Source organism: Curcuma longa, chromosome 3, assembly GCF_044706935.1.
Source record: "Curcuma longa cultivar G26 ecotype Majalengka, Jawa Barat chromosome 3, ITB_CL_G26_1.1, whole genome shotgun sequence".
Taxonomy (NCBI): Eukaryota; Viridiplantae; Streptophyta; class Magnoliopsida; order Zingiberales; family Zingiberaceae; genus Curcuma; species Curcuma longa.
The window spans coordinates 20,844,247-20,867,478 of NC_133863.1; the positions used below are offsets into that span (position 1 = coordinate 20,844,247).

At 37.1% G+C, this 23,232-nt stretch overlaps 2 protein-coding genes across 2 annotated transcripts; one reads left to right on the forward strand and one right to left on the reverse strand.

The window, feature by feature from the left end:
• Positions 1-345: 345 nt before the first annotated feature.
• LOC141822853 (secretory carrier-associated membrane protein 3-like) lies at positions 346-8,383 on the forward strand. Its single transcript, XM_074710162.1, has 12 exons — positions 346-481; positions 4,070-4,189; positions 4,468-4,530; positions 5,631-5,664; positions 5,759-5,881; positions 6,418-6,480; positions 6,593-6,686; positions 6,980-7,025; positions 7,120-7,187; positions 7,263-7,311; positions 7,818-7,883; positions 8,157-8,383. The coding sequence occupies exons 1-12, from the start codon at positions 422-424 to the stop codon at positions 8,241-8,243; spliced, it is 873 nt and encodes a 290-aa protein (XP_074566263.1). The 5' UTR covers positions 346-421; the 3' UTR covers positions 8,244-8,383.
• A 708-nt stretch (positions 8,384-9,091) lies between these two features.
• LOC141824297 (iron-sulfur cluster co-chaperone protein HscB homolog) lies at positions 9,092-16,539 on the reverse strand. Its single transcript, XM_074711560.1, has 8 exons — positions 16,397-16,539; positions 16,142-16,298; positions 11,633-12,075; positions 10,700-10,796; positions 10,534-10,623; positions 10,042-10,107; positions 9,785-9,853; positions 9,092-9,700 (listed from the first exon to the last, which is right to left on the reverse strand). Exons 3-8 carry the CDS (start codon positions 12,037-12,039, stop codon positions 9,563-9,565), a joined length of 867 nt encoding a protein of 288 aa, XP_074567661.1. The 5' UTR covers positions 12,040-12,075; positions 16,142-16,298; positions 16,397-16,539; the 3' UTR covers positions 9,092-9,562.
• Between the last annotated feature and the right edge of the window lie 6,693 nt (positions 16,540-23,232).

Consider the following 23,232-nt stretch of genomic DNA (forward strand, 5'->3'; position numbering starts at 1 on the left):
TTAAGAGTGTCTTTCTTAAATTTTAAAGTTTTTTTAAAGAATTTACGCTGAGTGAGGCACAATTCCATCCGAGTCATCCCATCAGCCACCGAGTCGCAACTCGGCCACCATACTTAAAAAAAAAAAAAAAATCATCTATTGGGATATTTTTAGTAGACATGAGTAGATTTGCTATTCCAGTAATTAGTTACATTAAGGCCACTAAATTGAGTAAGAAATCGGCAATTACCCTCCTCTTTCTTTCAATTAGAACGGCGTTCTGGCAATTATAAAACCAGATCAGATCCAAGTCACCGTTACGGTTTCAATTCCAAAACCTCTTCTCTCCACTTGCCTTGCCTCTCCTCTTCTTCCGAGATCTCCATCCTTCTCCATTTCATCTCCTTCTCTTCTCCGGATCCGGCAGAGTCCCCTTAAGCTCATGGCGAGGCGTTATGACAGCAATCCCTTCGAAGAGGAGGAGGAGGTTAACCCTTTCTCGGTGAGTCGAGTTCGCCGTCGATCTTGCCTCATTGCTCTCTCTTGATGAGTTTGTCGTTCTCATGTGATTCCTGGCTTTTTTTTTTGAATTTCTTATCCCTCATACAGTGAATATCTAATTCTATGAAGCGAAAAGCATTATGAACGATTTGATTGATTTTAGTTTGCCGACTCCGATTCGGAGAATGTAGTTGTTTTTGGTAGACGTGCTCGCGTCTTTTTCCTTCTGTCTGGTTGTCGCCTTTTTTTTTCCTTTGTTTGAAATTAAAGGTAAGGGGACGTGGTCAAGTTTTCGAGAAATTAGGTTTTAGAAACCTTCTGCTGCGGCTGTTGGCTATATTTTAATTGGTTTCTGGAAGATTAGAACATTGTATATGTTGCTGGTTAACATCTGCCATTCCAATTATATAAACTGAATCATTATAGACGATTATTTATTAGCTTTAACCTTTAACAGTCTGTATGCAGTGATTAGTCAACATCGAAATGCATGATCTATTAGGCATACAATGAAGATCCTAGAAATGTTTCAGTTATACATTTTCGGACTTTTGGTTTGCAGTTAAATGATGCTGGATTTTGCCTTGAACCATATATCCTGTACCAGAGTTGAAAGGGATAAATATTGTGTTGTGGTTCAAAGAAGAATTGCTACATCATATTTATATATAGGGTAAACCATAATACTCTTAACTTGATATGTGAGCTATGCCAGACTTGGCATGTAGGTCATGCTTAGTGCTAATCTTTGTGCACGACACACACTTGGTTGGGTCATGTCAAGCACATCACATGTGCCAATTGTGCTTCACCTAGCATGAGCCTATGCCTCTGGATTTGTGGAGCAGGATCTTTGGCAACTCTACGCATTTAACACATCTATTTGCAATATGATTGATGGGTGATGAGAGATCATACTGTTGTGATATGATTGATAAGTTGAGGTGAGCACCTGCTTGGATACAAAGTTGCAAGGATAAAGATCATACCATAGGACTTGATCATTACACCATAATTAAATGCTCAATTTGGGACTAAACCTATTCAGGGCATGTTTAAAAAGTCTAGCAATTCTTAAAGTATTTCTAATAATTAAAAAAAATCTTCTTTGGTCTTTTTTTGGAAAGACTCTTCAACATGATTTTGTTCTATAGCAATTTGTCATTGATGTAACTTATACATTGCTAAATGCATATGGTCATAGTCACTATAGCTAGATTCAAGAGTGTGCTTCATTTCTGAGATTAGTTTTGTCTTTTAGACTCAATAATTTCCCTTCTGAAAGTGACATTAAATGCATAAGTGTTAGAAAGGAACACAGCAGAATAGAAGTGCTACAAAAATAAAGATATCAAAGTGAACACTCGAAACTTAAAGTTTACTTAGTTTAATGAAAATTGACAAGTCAATATTCATAGCCAAAGGAGATTCAATTATACAACACTACCAAAAGAAAGTGGCACAAACTTATGACAGTGAAACCTTACAAATTCCAATTCAAGGAACACATCCACCTCTCACATGTCACATGGATTAAACTAAAGATCATCATCCTTGGCCAAGTTTTTTCTTTGTAGGCTAGAGTGAACCAAAGGGAAAAAGAGTAGTTGAGAGGGAAGAAAAATTTAACAAAATCACAACTTAGCAAATTGTTGAATTCTTGGTAGATCATTGACTTTGATAATATTCTGATTTGGTTTTGTAAAATAATAATACAATGGATTTCTCTTATTCTATTACAAGATATAAGCCCCTATTTATACATGAATATAGGGACCTATTCTAGGAGAATTATTCTAAAAAAGAAAAACAGAATATTTATACTTAACAGAATATTTATCCCTAATAGAATATTTATTCCTAAATATTCTAACACTCCCCCTCAAGCTGGAGGATATAAATCATATGTATCCAGCTTGTTACATATGTAGTCAATTCGAGAATGTCCTTTATCTTCATACAAAAGACCCTTTCTTGGAGCACCTCTGATATATCGGATAATGCTTGTTATAGCATCCCAATGTTCCTTGTATGGAGAGTTGACTTACTACACTTACTGTAAATGAGATATCCGGACGAGTAACAGCAAGGTAGCTTAGTCTCCCTACTAATCGCTTGTATCGTTCAGGATTTGAAAGAGACTCCCCCTGATTTGGCATGAGCTTGATATTCGGAGAGCTAGAATTTGCTAGCTTGTTGCCGTTACTGAAAGAGGGCAGCGGATAAGAGAAGCGGTTGATGTTGCTGCTTCTGTTGAGAAGAGAGGAGACGCGGACGAGCACAAGAAGACGGCGCGATCCTTGCGTCGAGACCCTAGTCGCATGATGAAGACATGCTGCTCAGAAGCGCGCGACCACGGGAAGAGTGGCGTCGCGAGGAAAAAACAGGAGCATGCGACTACGGGAAGAGTGGCGTCGCGAGGAAGAAACAGGAGCGCATGACCACGGGAAGAGTGGTGTCACGAGGAAGACGTGTTGCTCGTCGCGTCGAGGAAGATGCGCGACGAGGAAGCCGCTGTGATTGCTGCGTCGTGATGAGAAAAAACGCGCGACGAGGAGGGCAGCGGAGGAGGCATGTTGCTCGTCGCGTCGAGGAAGACGGGCGATGAGGAAGCTGCTGCGATTGCTGCGTCGCGACGAGGAAAACGCGCGACGAGGAAAGATGGCAAATAGAAACGCACGTGAGGAAAACGCGTGGCGAACAGAGAGAGAAGGAAGCCGCTTGTGACTGCTGCGTCGCGACGAGGAAAAAGCGCGACGAGGAAAGACGGCGAACAGAAACACACGCGAGGAAAATGCGTGGCGAACAGAGAGAGAATGAAGCCGTTGCGATTGCTGCGTCGCGACGAGGAAAACACGCGACGAGAAAAGACGACAAATAGAAACGCACGCGAGGAAAATGCGTGGTGAACAGAGAGAGAGAAGGAAGAGGATTGGTTTGGGCGGATAACCCTAAACCTAAGGAGGGAGGAAAATCCAAACCTAAACACGAGCACACGCGAGGAAAACGCGTGGCGAACAGAGAGAGAGAGAGAAGGAAGAGGATTGGTTTGGGCGGATAACCCTAAACCTAGCCTTGGCTCTGATACCATGTAAAATAATAATACAATGAATTTCTCTTATTCTATTACAAGATATAAGCCCCTATTTATACATGAATATAGGGACCTATTATAGGAGAATTGTTCTAAAAAGAAAAACAGAATATTTATACTTAACAGAATATTTATCCCTAACAGAATATTTATTCCTAAATATTCTAACAGGTTTCATAAAAGTTCTTGAAAAGGTTCTTTGAGTTTACCCGAACAGCGAGATATTTTTGTGTTTCACCTTATTAGCCACTGAGTTACCGTAGCTTACATAATATAGTAATTTAGTGGAGGCCCATTCTACTTCATTAGTAATATTATCTAGCTATCCTTCATAGTCTATTTGGATAGTTTAATTATTGGAATTGGCAGTGAAGTAGCTATCTTCTCAACTAAATGAACTTACTTCTGTTGGCATCTTTTTTTTTTTCAGTTTTTGCTAAAAATTTCATATTTTCAAGCTATTCTAATCCACCAATTTATTTTCCAACTCTTCAGAACTCAGCAAGTGTTCCTCCGGCATTAAACTCGAGGCTATCACCTCTTCCTCCAGAACCTGCTGATTTCTACAATGACCGCCTTGGTGCAACAATAGATATCCCCATGGATACAACAAAGGTGGGCACAAATCCATGGTTACTTGTTGGGTTTATTTGTAAGGGACAGGTTATCATGTTTGTAGTTGTAGGCTTCTTACCATTTAAAATTTTAAGTAAACTCTCCTGTGTGTTGCAAAAGAGTTACTTCATCCATACTTTTATGTTGAATTGTAAAAAACTCATTTTTTAATGATTGCATCTTTATTGGCATCATAACATCTATTGGTTATGACAGCGTTGAAATCGGTAGGATATTATCTATTTATGTAATTCTCATGTTTTCATCTGTTTATGTAGGATCTTAAGAAAAAGGAGAAGGAACTACAGGCCAAGGAAGCTGAGCTCGATAAGAGGGAAAAGGTATTTCTTTGACCTAAATGCCGATGCCTACTACCTTGCATTAAAAATGTTCAGCAAACTTAGTTTGACCTCTTCCATTGTGCTCTCTTCAAAGTAAAGGTCATCCTTTTTTTTCTTTTAATATATACTTTTATGTTGCCACACTATTTTGTGATGGATACGGTTCTATTTTCACTAACATTGTTGATATCTATAATTTTTGATCATATGCTATTTCTTAAATATTAAGTCTACAATTTATGGCTTTCCTTATAACTTAACCTTTTGATATCTGGGTAAAAGCTTTTTTGGGGTCTGAAAGCAGACCTGTCGGTCTGAATATTATTGTTTAACTTCTAGAAACAATAGACTTTTATCCACTTCCCATTTACTCCTGTAAATGAGTTGGAGGATTGAGGCAGATGTTGCATTCATGAATACACTATTAGTTTTTATTCTTTGGGATTCTTTGCTTAACCCATCTGTCTCATGATTCTGTTTTCTTGGGATGAGTTCACATTCAACTGTCCACTCCCTCAATAGCCAGTCTCTAATTTTGTTTGCAGTTTTTGCACAAATTGGATAAATGTTCTCATACTTCTCCATGCTTCTGCTAGCCACCCTGCTATCAGTATATATTTTCAAATGTTGGCGACCTATTTCCTATGTGATTTCCATCCCTTGGCTTATACTCACCAGCTCTGTGTCTTATATTGCACTAAATCTTAACATAGAATCAAGCATGGTCGTACTCATTAGTTCAATTGCTACTTTTCTCCTATTTGTTTTTTCATATCATTTCTTTAATCATTCGTCATGAGTTTGTGCACGAGCTTGTCTAGTTTTCACTAGGACTTGATGCACTTCATAACAAGTTTAGACCACCTTGACTGTGAAAGTGTAGCTTAACTTTAAGTCTAAATCTTAAGCTCTTTCCCAACAACTTAAGCTTATGGGATAAGCAGTCACCCAGTCAAATTTTAAATTAGTTGATCTTATTAGCTGTAGAAACTAATGATGTAAAGGACTCAAGACTATGCTTGGAATATCTATCATTGACTACCAGTTTTCTATTATATTTTCTATAACTATCGTTATAAGTTGCTCTTTCTTCCTTCTAGGATCTTAAACGTAGAGAAGATGCTGTAGCACGAGGTGACACTTTCTTAGCCTCGTCTTTTGATTGCTTGGTTTACTTTAGTTAATTACCACATCTTTATGAAGATGAGGAAGTCTTCTCCATTTGCAGCTGGTATTGTAATAGAGGAACAAAATTGGCCACCTTTCTTTCCAATTATTCATCATGATATTGGAAATGAGATACCAATCCACTTACAAAGATTGCAGTACTTTGCGTTCGCATCGCTGTTAGGTATGTTTTGGTATATGCTCTCTGATTGTTCTATGTTACTATAATAATGAAAGTATTTGCACTGCAAAACTATGATCATACAACGATAATCTAGATGTTTAGCATCACTACGTATTCCTTTTTCTTGTTCTTTTAATGATCTTTGATTCCTGGTCTCAGAATTGTGCTGTGTGACCAAGCTCCAATAGAGTAATGATTGATAAAGGATTCACATTTTAGCATGTCTATCATCAATTACCCAATTCTTGATGCAATACACGGTTATTTCATGTTTGTAGTGGTTTGGGTGCTAATGTCTAGCATGCATGGATACTTAGTGAAGGTGGCATGGGAAATAGATTCGTCAATTGATGTAAATATGAAACTAAGGGAAATTTTAATTAATATGCACAGATATTTAGTGAAAGGTGCTTCCTAAAAGAACCAAAATCATTTTGATGGGTTGATCTTGTACAACTCAGTAGAATGCTTATTTAGTTTAGTTGTTACTAATGCCTTGCAAAAAGCTGGAACTCATTAGTATTTTTATCTTGCAGGATTAACTGCATGCCTGTTTTGGAATATTCTAGCAGTTACTGCAGCTTGGATTAAGGGAGAAGGTACTAATGAAATTTGATTCCATCCTCTGTTTGACATTACTGATTTGTGTGTGGTTCACATTATAAGACAATGAAGCTGATATTGATTTATTTATTTTCCTTTTTTGGTCAGGTGCCACAATCTGGTTCCTTTCCATCATCTACTTCATTTCAGGTGTACCAGGGGCTTATGTATTGTGGTATAAGCCTCTTTATCGTGCCATGAGGTATTATCCAGTCTTGTTTCTGGAATATTTTTCATATACCAATAATTGTATTTATAATTATGAATTATTCATATGTCGTAACATATTCCATACCAAAATCACAATCTACTAGCCACTTCAAAAAATTGTTGTTGAGTGGGTTCATACTGGCATGTTTCTACCTGTGCTAGGCTTTTGCGGCCCGGTCCATTGGGACATGGCCAATTACTACTTTTGTAGTGCAATATGGTAGCATCTTATTTGTTCTCAAATTAAGAAACTTACATTGATGATACTTTGAACATTCGTAATAGGACGGAAAGTGCTTTGAACTTTGGGTGGTTTTTCCTATTTTACCTGGTAAATTTTTTATTCGTCTACTTCAGCATTCTATAGTATTACTGGTGAATAGAGTCCCTTGTGACTCATCCAAGTTCTATTGCCTCTTCTGCAGCTTCATATTGGTTTTGTGATCTATGCCGCCGTGGCTCCTCCAATTATTTTCAAGGGAAAATCATTGACGTAAGTGATTCTGGAAAGCCCTTTTCCAATAAATCTCCTAATGTGATAATAGTCATCTTCTCTTTGGTGTGGCAGAGGAATTTTGCCAGCAGTGGATATCATCAGCGAGCACGCCCTAGTTGGGGTATGTTCCGACTCATTTGGAAAATGCAATTACATAGCTACATGCACTAGAGAATTTACCAGAAAGCATAGTATCATCATATATATGACTAAGAAGCACCTTGAACCTAGTGGTTCTTTGTCCCTATAACAAGTTAGGCCAAACTATTGATAAACAATGGGAATCACCCTCCCTCAGTGTTATTACTGCCAGTTTTCTCATGCCAACAGAGATGAGCAGAACTACACTGCTACAATTACTTTCCTCAAGTTATACAGCAAACTAGTTACACTTACCAGCAAAGGCACAATGAGGAGATATGTGTCATCTCTACTAATTTTCTGATTAAAACAAATCATTTGCTTCACAGTTACTGTTAGAAGTGGACAGTGGGTTGTGATGTTTTGGGCTGCGAAAAATGGAAAACTTGTTCCATTAATGTTGAGAGTCAATTCTTTCTTTATTTCTAGCTTCTGGTGGGCCTTACTAGCTTTGTCTGAACTGAATCTCTAACTCTTTGCTTGTAGATCTTCTATTTCATTGGATTTGGCATGTTCTGCCTTGAATCACTGCTCAGTGTCTGGGTTATTCAGGTTACCTTCCCTAACTCATTCTGTATCTTCTCCATATTTGTTTGTTTCAACGGCATATATTCTGTATGTTAGCTCACATAACATTTAGCATACATCATGTGGAACTTCACGCACTAATAAAAAGTTCCTGATATCGAGGTTATATTGCCGATTCCTGTTTCTTTCCAATAAATGAAATCTTTAGCTGAAAAAGATTTCCACTTTTTTTAAAAAAATTTCACCTACTTAGCTGTCTTTTTAGTTTGAGATTCATTCTTGTTATCATCTTTGCAGCAAGTGTACATGTACTTCCGAGGGAGTGGAAAAGAAGCAGAGATGAAGAAGGAGGTAGCACGGGGAGCTTTAAGAGCAGCGATATGATTTATTGCATCATTTCTTATCTTGGTTGTGTGATCATCTTTTTTTTTTCAATGTTCATGCAAATTTGAGCTTTCTCTAGTCGCATGTAACTTGGGCCCTCTCTTTGGACCATATTTTTCATATTTGTACACTGAAGCCATCTACAGCTTCTCATACCGTACAATACTTTTTCATGAAGTGAACTGAGATGCAACTAGCATCTTGTACATTTTATCGAAGGTAGAACTCGATTCATGTGACATTCACTTGAAGATCATTTTGTTCGATGGGAATCTGGGTCAGTTTAGATTCATTTTGCAGTGATCAAAGTTAAGACCTTTATCAAAAACAGTAGTAAGTTATGAGCTATTTGTGAAGGCATTTAGTGTCGAAACTACATATAGGCTAAACAAATAGAACCGATCTAGTAACTTGAGCAAGTTGAATGAGCCAATCTAGCAAAAGGATATGGATAGAGAAATTGGCAGAGTAGATCAAAATAGAGAAATAGAAGTGTACCAAATAGAGGAATTAACAAAGTGGATAAATTGATTATATGAACTGGATAGGCTAGATTTACTGGACCAAGGTTCAAATTCTTTAGTTGTGAAGAAGTTCTAATTTTTGACTTGAAATCAAGTTAATGTTTTGATGTATAATGTCAGTCGTAAATTTGAGATAGAAGAGAAGAAGATGAAGAAAAAAAATATATATAAAACAATTATAGGCCTTAATTTCTAAAATTTTCATCTAAAATTATAAAATTATACAAAATAATATTATCTTAATTCATCTTGACTTATATTATATAAGATATCAAGGGATGTCCAATATCAACATGACACAATACTCATTCATATAATCACACAAGTGTTATATAAGCCATTACCTATCGACACAGTATTAAGTTCTGATAAGAATGATACATTTTAACCGTACCGTCCAAAACAACATGAATTTCAAAAAAAAATTATTCCATATTTGACAGGGAGCAATTTCATATTCTTGAAAGATAATAAATATAGATTCTCATATCATAGTTTGTGATGAAGGAACTAGAATCCAGTGGTATAATAGCTCTTCGATCTTGGTAAACTTCATGCTAACAAAGATTATCACCTAAACGCATTGTCCGTGGAACTCTATGCCTTGAGTAAAAGAAAACAGAAGGGTTTAAAAACTCTCATGATACTTGATTCACCAATAAACTGAGAACAGGCCTATCGCTACATTTCTCAATGCTTTTCGGGACCATCAGCTTCCAACACAGCCAAATGAAAACTGCTCCATGACTATTCTAGCATTCGCTATCACAAGCAGTCATCAAGATGGTGGTAATTTTAAAGTTTCTTTCTTATCTCTTCGAGAGCACGGTCATAGTATCTCATTCTCTCAATTGAAGCGATAGCATCATCAAAATCTCCACTCTTGAAAGCTTGGCTGAATGATCGTGAATATGTCTCAAAATTTTCTTCTACCTAGATTAGAAACCAAGTATATGTTTATGTGGTTCATAAGTTGTGAAGCATAGAACAAATCAACAAATGAAAGCAACCAAGAACCTCGGCCATTATCTTCTTCAGTGTTGGTGAATCATTTGCTTCATCAACAGCTTCTCGCATTTCCAACATCTGCAGTTAGTGTAGCAGAGAAATAATGATTAAATTCAATGACATCATTTTTCAGGTAAAAAGAATCAAGCCCTATGAATAGAGAGTAACTTGAAATCGGGCAAGCCATCAAACTACTCACAACATCCACATTTCTGCAATCTCTACTGTAGACATTCAAACTTAACCAAGATATTCGGATAATTTACCTCAGCCAGCATATCTGGATCTGTGATAGTTTTCTCTTCATCCACATGCTTTCCCCTCAGTTTCAACTGTCAAATTAGCATATATATGATATTTGTGAGCTTGTTTAGAAAAAAAAAGGATGTTAAATCAAACTGATTGAACAAAATACCAGCTTCACAAAAACTGAGTATAGTGCAGCCTTAGCAAATAGCAGTACTATATATTCAAGTTCTACCCCCCTCCATTTAATCAGTATACTAAAAAAATTAATGTAATCAGAAGTGCCTTCCAATTACAACCAAATGGAAGAGCACAATCTGCTTTTAGCTTGAAATAATACAGTAAGAAGGATTAGTAGAAAATTTGAGCATCGAATTGCAGTTACCAAAAACGGGATACAAAAAGGCACATCAATGATAATAACAATACTAAAAAGCTCATCAAATAACCAACAACAGCAAGTTCAATATTGAAGAGACATACAAGATGAACAACAAAGCAACAAAACTTACCAGGTATATTGCTCTCAGCAATGGCTTCCTTAAAGTTTGATACGCATCAATGACTAGAGCTGACTGCTCAGCCGCAAACATCTTTTCCTTCTAAATCATGAAAGATATGGATTTAGAGCTAAATGTAAAAGTAAAGTGAATATATAAAAAAAAAATGTCCTCCAACCTCGGATTTTGAATGCACCAAGTCAGGGTGCAACTTTTTCTGCCAATCTTTGTACTTCCCTTCCAGATTATCATCCTTTATGTCATATGACCTTTCTCTATACAGAGAAGGAAACTACAGAATTTAAATACTTGGATGCACAAGATGAGTTTTGACAAGCTTCTTAACAATTTTTAGGGCACTTCTATATTAGCTTATAGGCCAAAGAACTCCTTTTGAAATCACGACAAACCAAATATTTTAGAGAAAAAAATCATTATCACGAACTCATTACCAATTTTCAGCAATACAACTTGGGATAACAAAAAGAAACTGTCCCAGATAAAGATCAGCATTAGAGCCATAACACAAACTAAGACTCCAGTTCAGACTATTCATAAATTTCATTACCAAGGATGCTTACATTATAGGAACTTTATCAATTTACTAGTTTATGTGACACAGACAGAAAACTATTAACACTCATGTCATATTGATATCCTAGCAGCCTGATAGTCATATCTAGACTTATTAAAGGTGCCAAATATTAGAAAAATTTCAGAATCATTCAGAAGTAACAGCTTATTCTTCAAAAACACTAATTTAGAAGTGAGACAGTTAATCAAAAGAACATTAATTAAAATAACTTAGTATCCAGAAAAAATATGAGTAACTACAACGTTTTCAAAGAACCTATTTAATTAGAAGATATAGAAAAATATTTTTATCAAAGAAATGATTGCTATGATGACCTCACATCATCCAACAAAGTGACCAGTTGCAAAGATTGAAGACTGACTAAAATCTGAAAAGAGAAAGTTGGGGAAAAAGCATGAACATAGTCCCATCCTTCTACTGAATTTGTGAAAAGTATGGGCTAAATACTTTCACAAACTTAAAAAATCATCAATATAATATCATTAAAACACAAATGACAATTTCTAAAGAACTTACAGCCCAAAAATGCTGAAGAAATCAATAGATAGATTCCTGGGCTGCACACTTCCACACGATTCACAAGCCAAGAATGGGATAGATGTTGGAGCAGTGCCACCACAGTTCCAACACTTAGGCAATTCTCCACCACAAGTACCTGACGAGTAGAATGATCGATCCAAAGCCTTTGTTTCTTGTAAGCCATGCTGAGAACCACCACAAAGAACAAAGTCTCTCACAAGAACACTGTATGCTCTATTACATAGGGAAAAATCTGAAGGAGACAAGGAATGGAAGTGAGAATTCCCAAGAATAAGGCCTGTAGCAAAGAAACGAAGGCCCTGCTTTGCTGGTTTCTCATAAAACAGCTCCTCAACACTTGATCTCAACATTAAGAAAAGAGAATAAATCTTCCTTGTTCTCATTATGACCAAATAAAGGTTTATTTGCAGAATGATCTCCTGAGAACAAAAATAAAAAGAATTCAATTAGCATATGAAGGCAGGACATCATTAGACACCCAGGACAAACAATTAAATTAAACAAATGGAGCAATATAGCAATCTGAAGGAATTCATGCAATTGATCTAGGGCCATATAGTCCATTTTATCTTTTTTGTATTGTTCAAAGTAACAGAAGGGATTTTAATCATATAACAAAAAAAAACATGTTACAAAGAAATCATTCCCATTTCCATATGGTTGTAACCAACTTGCAGATTGACTAGGTAATGAAGGAGAAGGAAAAAATTATCATGCAAAAATAATGTAATTGATTTCAGGATACTAGACTAGTAAAAGTTTAAGCTATGAGATGGACGCTCACAACTTACAAGTTTGGTCTAGAATCAAGAACTATTGCCAGCGAGAATTTAGCAATGAGCCAATAGCCACTAGAAAAGCTTAACAAAAATATAAATTTCAACTTGCATACTTTGGTTTACATAACTGACAAACTATATGTTTTTCATATAACACTAACAATTTTTTTACTCTGATTTGAGATAAAATAGAATCATTCCATGTCAGTTAAGGTTTCAGCAGTGATCACTCTGACACATCAATGCCTGGATCTAAGCTGTGCTGGGTTTATACCAGCTCTTCACCTAAAATACAGTCCAACCGCAATCTCCTCCCCTACACAACAGCACACGGGAGATAATAAGTTTTCTGTGTTCATGGTAGCACTAATTATAACCTTAAATTTAGTATCATATACTACACCTACAGATAGGTTTCGCTGATCCAGTTCAAGGACAAGTTAACACAAGTTGGAGATTTTGCCGATCAAATTGATTTAGTGATCTACAGCATCAAATATTTTAGCTTGAATAATTTGGTGATCTAGAAAGATACAATTTTACCAACCACAAGATACATCAGCGTCAATATAGTTGAGGCCAATGTCTTGAAAACTGGACCAAAGATCGATTCAGCGAGGCTACAGGGTTGTTGGTTCAACTGATTGAACTAGTCTAATCAGCTTGCCAGGATTAGAAACACAGATAATCATCAAACAATATAAAAGCCAATGTTGGTTCAATACCAAGTGACTGGAAGACTGATCTTAGTATGACATTAATCGAGGCACCTAAATCTAGCATAGCATCCTCAAAAATACAACTCCCAATGACACATTATACAGTGAAAACTCTTGGATCCTCACACTTCCAGGGTAGTGACTAAATGAGTGCAAATACATTCTTCCCCATGCTGACCAACTCATTCCCTTTCAACTTCTTCTTGTGAACACACATATCCTTGAGAAACTTGGCATACTTGGGAATGTGCTTGATCATTGTTAACAAAGGAACATTCACCTCCACTTTGTTGAATAAATCCACAAGCTCCTGAAATTCCCTAACCTTCTCTTCTTCAACACTCTTCCTAGGTTGCACTGGCCTCCGAGGGAAGGGTAGCGATACAACAGACCCTGATCATCATGACTGTAAATCCATCTCTATGATCTAATTTGTGCTGATATGGTCTGGGGCTAGAACTGATGCAAAAGGGTAGTAGTGAATTTTCCAATCCAAAGCATGACTACACTTACATTTTCCTTCAGGTTTGGAATGGACTGTGAAAGTAACTGATTAGACCCCTGTGACTACAGCTGATTTATATTGGAAGCGAGTTGACTTATCTATCTCTCTATGTTCTATATAGCTGCATGTGTCCTCTGCTAATGTTGTTATTGTTGTGATATCAATTGCTACATAAGGTCTTCAATTTGGGGTCCTGCAGAATTTTGATTTGGAAGCTGCTGTGGCTGCAAACTGGTTGCAACTGGGTTGTTGTGAAATACATTTGGCCGCTGAAATACAAGTGGTGGATGATATGGTTGCTGAAATGAATTCCCATATCTTAGATTTGGGTGATCTCTCCAACCTGAATTTTTTATAGCTGGCATAGGATCATACTTGTACTGCTACTAGTACTAGGAACAGGAAGGAAACTGATTTGCCACCGTATATACTTAGTCTTGATGAAGAGATGGGCATACATCTATGTAATGCTCCGAACTATAATAAATGTTATAAACCTTCATCATTAACGCAGGAATAGTAGAAGAGTGGACTGTCTGATTTACTACCATTTGTCTCACTAGAGATGTCAGCTCTTGTAGAGTGTTCTTCATCCCCTGTGGCTTTGTAGACGTTAATTAAGCTTTACTAACACCTTAAGTCACAATTGTTCTGCTCCCGAACTGCTGTGAATTATCTGTCATATTTGCAATGAGCTCTCTAGCTTGACTTGGAGTCTTATTCACCAAAGCACCTCCACTGGATACATCTATCATACTCCTATCCATGGGAAGCAATCCCTCATAGAAGTAGTTGACCATTGATCTAATGCTGGGGACAACTCGGACATAATTTTTTAAATCTCTCCCAATAATCGAACAAAGTCTCCCCCACAATCTGCTAAATACCACAGATACTTTTCTTGATAGTTGTAGTTCTGGAAGTTGGAAAGAATTTCTCCAAGAATATTCTTTTCATATCAAGCCAACATATAATACATCCAAGTGAAATGAATATAACTAATCTTTAGCTACTCCTACTAATGAAAAGGGAAAGGCTTGGAACTTGATATCCTCCTCTGAAATTCCATGTGGTTTCATCGTAGAACAAACCACATGGAACTCATGTAGATGTTTGTTGGGATGATCCATGAAATTTGGGAAGCAAGTGTATAATCCAAACTTAAGCTCAAAATCACCCTCCAGTACAAGATAGCTAATGTAAGAGTATTGATAGGTCACATCAGGTGCTACAAGCTCCTTCAAGGTGCTATTGTTATCTGTCATTTTTAATTCCAAAGCTGAAGAGCTACTACCTAGAATACTAGATGACTTCTTCTGAATCCTCTGCAAAGCATGAAATGTTTTATCTATTTCAAGGTCGAGCTCAAGTAGTTTATCACAAGAAGACCTAGTCATACATCTCACTTTCAAAATAACAAATTAAGAATCATACATAAATAAATAAATAAATCAAGAAAATAAACATACAAGAATCAAACATAACCAATAAATAGTCTTAAAAAATGAACATTATTTTAGTTCCCAAACAACGACGCTAAAATTTTGATGGTATTTTTATTTTCTTTTTATTTTTTATTTTATTTATTTATCACACACAACATTCAAATTTTATATTTTATAATTAACCAAAATCCCTAATATACATTAAAATAGTATAGTAGAGGGTCCAAGTCATCTCTCTCGTGGAACCAATGATAGGAAGTTTACCTTAGATAACATTAACAAAGGGGGTTTTATTCTCTAACCTTATTCAATCAAAGAAAAAACCCTGACTAACAACAATTAGGGTCTTATGATATAAATTTATTCTAACAGAGAGCAATCAAGAAGAAATATTTATACAACAACTATCAATCTAGAAATAATTTAACTATACAGAAATGAAACTAAGCACCCAACCACGCATACAAACAAATCCAATATTCTAACATAATAAAGCTAAAGAAGATGCAATTATGAACTATCAACTACACATATCCACATTATTACCAACCAAAATCATAATTCAATAACAACATTAATCAAATTCACATATTAATCCTAAACATTAACCAAATTAACAAATTAATCCAAATATTAACCATAGTTAATAAATTCATCCAAACATTAACATATTCACAAATTCATCCAAATATTAATATATTCACAAATTAATCCAAATATTACCATATTCACAAATTAATCCAAACATTAACATATTCACAATTTAATCCAAATATTAACCCAATTCACAAAACTAAATTAAGTTTAAACATTCTCCAAATCAAACCCAAACAGTACACCATCGGCCTGGAGACAAAACTCCTACTTCGGTGAGATTGCGAGAACGGGCTTCTGCTGGAATGCTCATGCCAATGAAGGAATGGAGGTATCCTCCCCAAAGCTGGACCACTTCGGAGAAGACCAACCGAAGATGCCACAAGATCTACTTCCGCAAACCACGCTGACATAATAGACAAATAAAATTGGAAATCGCTTACCTTGGAGCTTCACCAGTGACGAGATGATGATGGTCGGAGCCGGTAAGGAGCCCTTGCGTTCGCGAACCAACTCAGCGAAGGAATCAAGCTGTTGTGCTCCAGTGGATTGCGAAAAAGGAAGGAAGCTCACTAAAGTTGGACCACTCCAGTGAAGCTCCTGGAAGAAACGGAATCGTCACTTGGAACCTCTGACCTGCTACCCTAACCTCGATGACAGGCCAAATCATAGCCAGAAGGGGAGGTGGAAGAACCCACCAAAGCTGGACCACTCCGGCGAAGGCTCTCTCGAAGTCGTCGATGCTCGAACCACCGTCGAAGAGCCATCATCGCTCCATTAGCTTTGATCGAGAGACGGGGCTGCGGAAGAAGAATCACGATGAAGAACCCTAAAATCACGCGAGCCGTAACAACGCAAGCTGGCCAGATTTCAGGCTGGATTTCCTTTTTAAATCCTTTGAACTGAACTGATTTTAACATCAATTGAACCGAACCACCAGTGAACCGGACCATTGAACTAGTCCGGTTGGTTCAATTGAATTTGATGTTTCTATTAGGCTTTTTGAATTGGGCTTTGGCTTGATTGGAGATCCTTGTAATTGGGCTTTTCAAATATGTATAAAATTAATTTTTTAATTTTTGATCTTTCAATCCTTGGGTCTAATCAAAAGAGGATTGATGTTCTCCTCCTCAATTTATTATCATCACCCTAAATTCCTGCAACATAAAATATATTCAATTAATAGTCATGATATCCTTTAAATCCATAGGAATTAAGATGAAGACCACAAAAGATTCAAACTAATGAAATACACTAAAAACATAATTTTGGATACAAAAGAGGATAAAAATATCAAGATATAACTCTCAAATAACATGTCCAAAATTTGATCATCAGGCCCCCACATCCTCCGTTTTGTACTTCTTGTCCAAGGACACCAACAACTCCTTAATCATTATCTTCATGCTATACACAACATATAGCGAGTCGGCAAGGCAGTTGAAGATGTAGTTTTAGTATAGAAACTCAAAATGAGTCCATGCCTCTACTACACTGATGGTCTGGACATCAGTCACATCCTCAGTCGGCTCAAGAAGTTTCTCAATCAAGAATTGAGTCAGATTCAGCGTGATCAGGTAGAAGAGCATCTTTTTCTACCACCGCTTGAACTTCAACCCAATGAACTTCTCTGGACTTTTCCCATGGTTAATTGGAACATTTCCAATTGAGGTGGAGGGGGTCGTCACATATTGAGTCTGTTATACCTCAACTGCTTCTGTGGTAATCTCAATAGAACGACTCTGTTTTAAGATTGTTGGACAATCTTTGCCAAAGATGGAATAGAATTTTTTTGAATTGAAATTACTCAAAGATCAATTTCAGGCTTATCTATCGAGATGGCTTGAGCGAATAATCTCAAGTTGAGAAGAGAATGATGAGCTACTTAGGATGGTTGCGTTGCCTAAAAGACTAAGCCACCTTGTATGGCTGTATGGCCTGAGCTAACTTGGCCCAATGTCAAGTGGCTGAGTTAGCTGAGTTTTGAGGACAAGTGCCGAGGGAGACTATTGAATCGGTCGAGTGCCAAGTCAGTCGAGTTTCGAGGTCGAGTGTTGAGGTAGAGTGCCGAGTCAGCCAAGTGTTGAGACAAAGTGATAAGTTAGCCAAGTGCTGAGTGCCAAGTCAGTCGAGTCGACTTAGTGTATAGTTGTCAAGTTGGTTGAGTGTCAAGTGTTAATTTCAGGGGTGTCCTAAGGCAATCGCCTTACGGTCATACTATTTATTGGATAAATAGCAATTCACTGTTTGAGTGCACATTCCATATGTGTTTGATTGGATCTTAAACTCAAATACTGAATATCCGCAATATAATTCATAGCATGAGAGAATTTATGATTGGATTACAACTCATGAGCATCTCTACATGTGCAATTATAAATGTATTGAAATTTTCACTAGTCGAGGAATTGATGAGTACGAACGTCATCGATTCTGTCGAGACTAGCACGTTTAGACTCTTTGGTTAACCAAGCAGCTGATCTCACTGCTGGAGACATTGGATGTTGAGAGTTAAACGTGGATGCTCATTAAAAGTAACCAGCTCATTGGAGTGACCTGCCGTGAGACTTCATATGGTTTTATACATATGTCAATGAAGATCTCAGTGTAGCTTAAGTGCGAGTTTCCTTTGACTTGAGGTATTCAAGTCACCTTGGTCATGGAGGCTTATACTTTGACATCTTTAAGCAAGCATCTCCGAGGAGGTGTGGACCTGGGATGATTGGATATAAGTCGAAGTGCTCAAAGGTGTTCGAATAGCCCATAAAGGATTCACAACTCCTTGAAAAAGGAGACGTATACCCTGCGACCGCTTGTCAGGATTGTTACTAAAAGTCTTTGGCCAAAGCATTACATGTCAAGAGTACGGTACTCTTGGATAGATGTACAAGTAACTTGAATCCACAGGATAAAAAAGCAACTTGGGCTAGGTGTGACGTAGTTAGTCTAGTGGGGACTGACACATAGACCATATCCTGAACCAAGCGGGTATAAGACGGTGAAAGAAACGAGGCACGTTTAATTTGAGCTGCTAAAAGATTTAGAAGATGTTCTAGAATCAATCATTGATTTTTCGATCAATTGGGGATCATGATGTACTACTAGGTGTCACTCATGATCGTTCCATAATTAATGGTTAATTATGAACGACCAACATAACCAGGAACCTATTGGGTCACACACTACAAATTCTCCGAAGGACTTAAAAAGAGTTTAAGAATTGGATTCTCCAGAATGAGAGAAATAAAGTCCGATTGGACCGGACAAAGGACAATATGATGGAATTCATCTTACGAAGATGAAATGAATGAAACTGATTTCATTCAAATCAGAGGTCGTTTGGTTAGTGAACCAAATGATTCGATTTTGAACCAAAATTGAACCAACTTGGTTTGGTTAATGATGGAAGAGATTTTGGTAAAACGGAAAAGATGAGTAGATTCATCTTGCGAAGACGAATTGAACAAAACTGGTTTGGATCAAATCGGAGGTCATTTGGTTTTTGAACCAAGCAAACCAAAGCTGAACCGGTTCGCTACAGTAACCCGGTTCAATTTAATTTGAATTAAGTTTTGGTTTTCGATTTATTCCTAAAGCCCGGTTAAACCTAATTTTTGAGGAGTTACTATAGCTCCTCAAAATAAAAGGATCGCGAGTTCTGTTCACACCCCTAGCGCCGTGCTTCCTCTACTTCTTCCCAACCGCCGCAGATGGCGGCTTCCGAAGGCGCATGGAACCCTAGCCGGCGGCAAAGGTGGTGAAGGTGAAACCCTGCTTCACACGGTGAAGACGACTGATCGCGATTTTAGGTTTCCGATTCATCCTCCCCGCCGAGCACCCGCTTCTGCCCTGCATCATCTCCATGATGCCGACCACCCGCAACGAAGGTGAAACCCTAGCGCCGCCTGCTTCACATGGTGAAGATGGCTGATCGTGATTTTGTGTTTCCAGTTTGTCCTCCCCGCCGAGCACCCGCTTCTACCCTGCATCGTCTTCGCGACGCCAACCGCCCTCAGTCGCGACGCCGACCACCCTCAGTTGCGATGCCGATCGCCCGCAATGGCGACACCGACCGTCCGCAATGGTGACACTAACCACCCGCATCTGCGACGCCGACCACCCGCAGTTGCGACGCACCCCCAAGCTGTGACGTCGCCTGTCCGACCGCGATCTTGCCTTCGGCCGACCGTGCCTCTGAGCGTCGGCGGTTGCGCGTCCCTGCACGATCATGATTTTCCCTGCTGAGGATTCCCTGTTTCTTCTTTTCTCCTACCCGATTCTCTGTGCCAGACAAGAGGGAGAGTAGGATGGAGAAGAGAGGCTCTGCTTCTTGCAAAGGAGAAGAGAGGCTCTGTTTCAGCCATGCGGGAGAGGAGGAGAAGGTGGCCTGAGAAACCAGAGATCTGCTAGTTCCTCTAGTTTTTGGCCACATGGGAGAGGAGAGAAGATTGTATTCTCTGTTTTCGACTGTGATTGTATGGGAGAGGAGAGAAGAAACCCTGTTTTGTTTTCTTTTCTCGAAGTGATTTATGATATCGCTACCAAAATATTATTCCACCATCATTATTGGAAAGAATTTCTAATTGTTTGTCCTAATCGGCAGTCAACGGTTGACCACTAAAAATTACATCGAGAATATGATTTTCGGTGATAGTTAAAAGCTCCGGAACAATCATAACAAATGTTGTTGCGTGGTTTTCAGAATTAGGCTTCTCTCGATTCGATCGTCATCGATCATCGGCTAGTACCGAATATGATGACGCGACTCTTGGCTTTCGAAGCCGTCCAGACGAGAGCTTAGCGTGGATCACCAGTAGAGGCGGGACTTTGACGAGGACCGCTCGATTGATACCAACACCGCTCAATGTCATCGTAAGGTATGCGTTTAGAATAATTTACTATTCTGCAAATTTTAATTTCCTTCCATGCCTTGTACATGTTATTTCCTATTTTGCATGCGTATGTTGTTGTAATAATTAGCTGTAATTATTTGTTTATTTCCGCTGTGCACATTTCTGAAACGTGTAAACACGCGCATTGCACCGAGACGATCCCAACAGTGGTATCAGAGCTAGGTTGTGCAAGGCTTATGCATAAAATAATTTTACACGTAGTAGTTAGTCATGAATCTAATTTAAGAAATTTTTAGATTTAATTTAGAATTTTTAACTATAGAAATTTTCTAATTTGTTAGGAGATTTCGTATTAGGAAATTTATTTCCTAAATAATTAGATTTTTTTAATTAGAATTTATTTCTAAAAGAAAATATTTAGATTTAATTTAGAATTTCTAATTATAGAATTTCTTAATTTGTTTGAAAATTTAGATTAGAAAATTTGTTTCCTAATTGATTAGATTTTCTTAATTAAAGGTTGTATTTTTTAAAATAAAATATATGATTAGATATGAAAATTTATCTCCTAATCTAATTAAAGATTTTTGATTTGTGAAATCAGATTCTTTACCATATTTTATTAAAATAAGATTTATGATAACTTTGGTTGGAAATAGTCATAATTAGTTGCATTAATTATGTATGTCATGTCATTTGCCATGATTAGTTGCATTAATTATGTCATGTCATGTCATTTGCCATGATTAGTTGCATTAATTATGTCATGTCATTTATTGTCATGTCATGTAGATAATTTATTGTTTGCATGAAAAGAGGATGAGACGTGTGAAAATCTCTTATAAATAATTAAATCTAACACCTTCCGTTAATATGGTTAGAACTAGAGTTTAATTTCTTATTTGGGTTGTTGGACTCTCTCCAAGCCCGTCCTGAAATTAAACATGTTAGAACCATTGAGATATGATCTCACGATTCGTCGGTTGGCTTTAACTTAAAGCGTTGATTTGTTGGATTCTCTCCAATGTCAACGTGGATAGAGGTGAAGTTGGGTGTTATACATTTGATGTATACGTGTTAATGTGTTAACAACCCGACTATTCAATTAGTTGATAACATAATGTGATAGTTATGTATACGTGATACATAATCGGTATTTAATATCTACCATTATAGCTAAAAATGACTTATTGGACTCTCTCCAAGGTTGTTTTTATCTATTAATGGATATCAACCCATTTGGAGAATACCTACAATCTCCCAAATTCAAAGTAAGGGCTTTTGAATTCGTAAAATAAATGAGATTAATTAATGTATGAAACTACATTATAAAATCATCTCTCTTATTTACTCGAATGTATTTTTAGATTTAATTGATTAAGCACGTTGTCGTTTATTGTATATAATTTAGGATACCAATAAATTGATTGCCCTAACCTTTAGGACTGGTATAGAAACTTGAGAATTGTTCTCAAATCCAAAATTGTAAATTTTATCTTGAGTCCATAAAAGGAAAGTAGACATGTGATGTCTCTTCCGCTTAAGGTAGTTTCATAATTGAATGTCATACTATTTCTTTAGATACTCGAGTATTGGATACTGAGTGTGACTCTTATATATATGATATATAGGGCCTAAGGAACAGTAAAAGACTTGTTTGTAAATTATTACTATGTTTGATTTTAATAAAGAATATCCATTTCTATTTCTTGTTTAAATAGAAACGGGTTCTATTTGATTTTAGGCATCAATTGTTGTTACCTAATTTGGAATAGAGTTTTTTATAAGACCAAACCATTAAGTAATTGTGTCTACGTGTTAGATATTTTCAATAAGACATTCAATATCGAAACAAACAACAAGCGTGCTCGAAAAGATAATCAATTAACCTCCTACTCGTTGAATTATCATCTTAACTATATAAGCAAGAAACGCATGACCGAACACCAAATGGTTAGTAGTTTGAAATCATTTGAATTACATTCATTTGATACATGTAAATCATGCTTTAATAGCAAGATAATTAAGTTGCCTTTTATCACAAAGGGAAACTAGTGGGAGATTTATTTGGACTTACACATACCAATGTATCGGGTCCAATGTTAACTCAAACACGAGGAGGTTATAACTACTTCATTACCCTTTATCGATAATCGTTCATGATTGGGGTATATTATTTAATAAAATACAAATATAAGGTCTTTAAATGGTTCAAAGAATTCAGAATTGAAGTAGAGAAACAACTTGTAGAGATCGAAAGAGCGAGGTGGTGAATACTTAAGTTAAGGGTTTTGTAGGATCGATAGAACGCGCTAGGGGGGGGGTGAATAGCGCGTCACACGCTTTTTCAATTTTCATAAATATTCGAACGATGCAGAAGCGTAATTAATAGAAATACAGCGGAAATGTAAAGTAAATAAAAAGAAGACTCGGTTGTTTTTTACTTGGTTCACAACGCAACGCTGCTACTCCAAGGCCCACGGTCCTTGACCGTTTACGTTGGGCAATCCACTAAGGCACTTGCCCCTTTACGGCAGCAAGTGTATCGAAAAATCCGTACAAAATGCAAGTACAATAAGTGAATGATTAAATTACAGAGTTACCACACTTTTCGTCTTTCGCGGTCGCTCCCCAGATGTGAAATTCGACGCCTTGGTGTAGGATCGAGTAGCTTGAAGTAG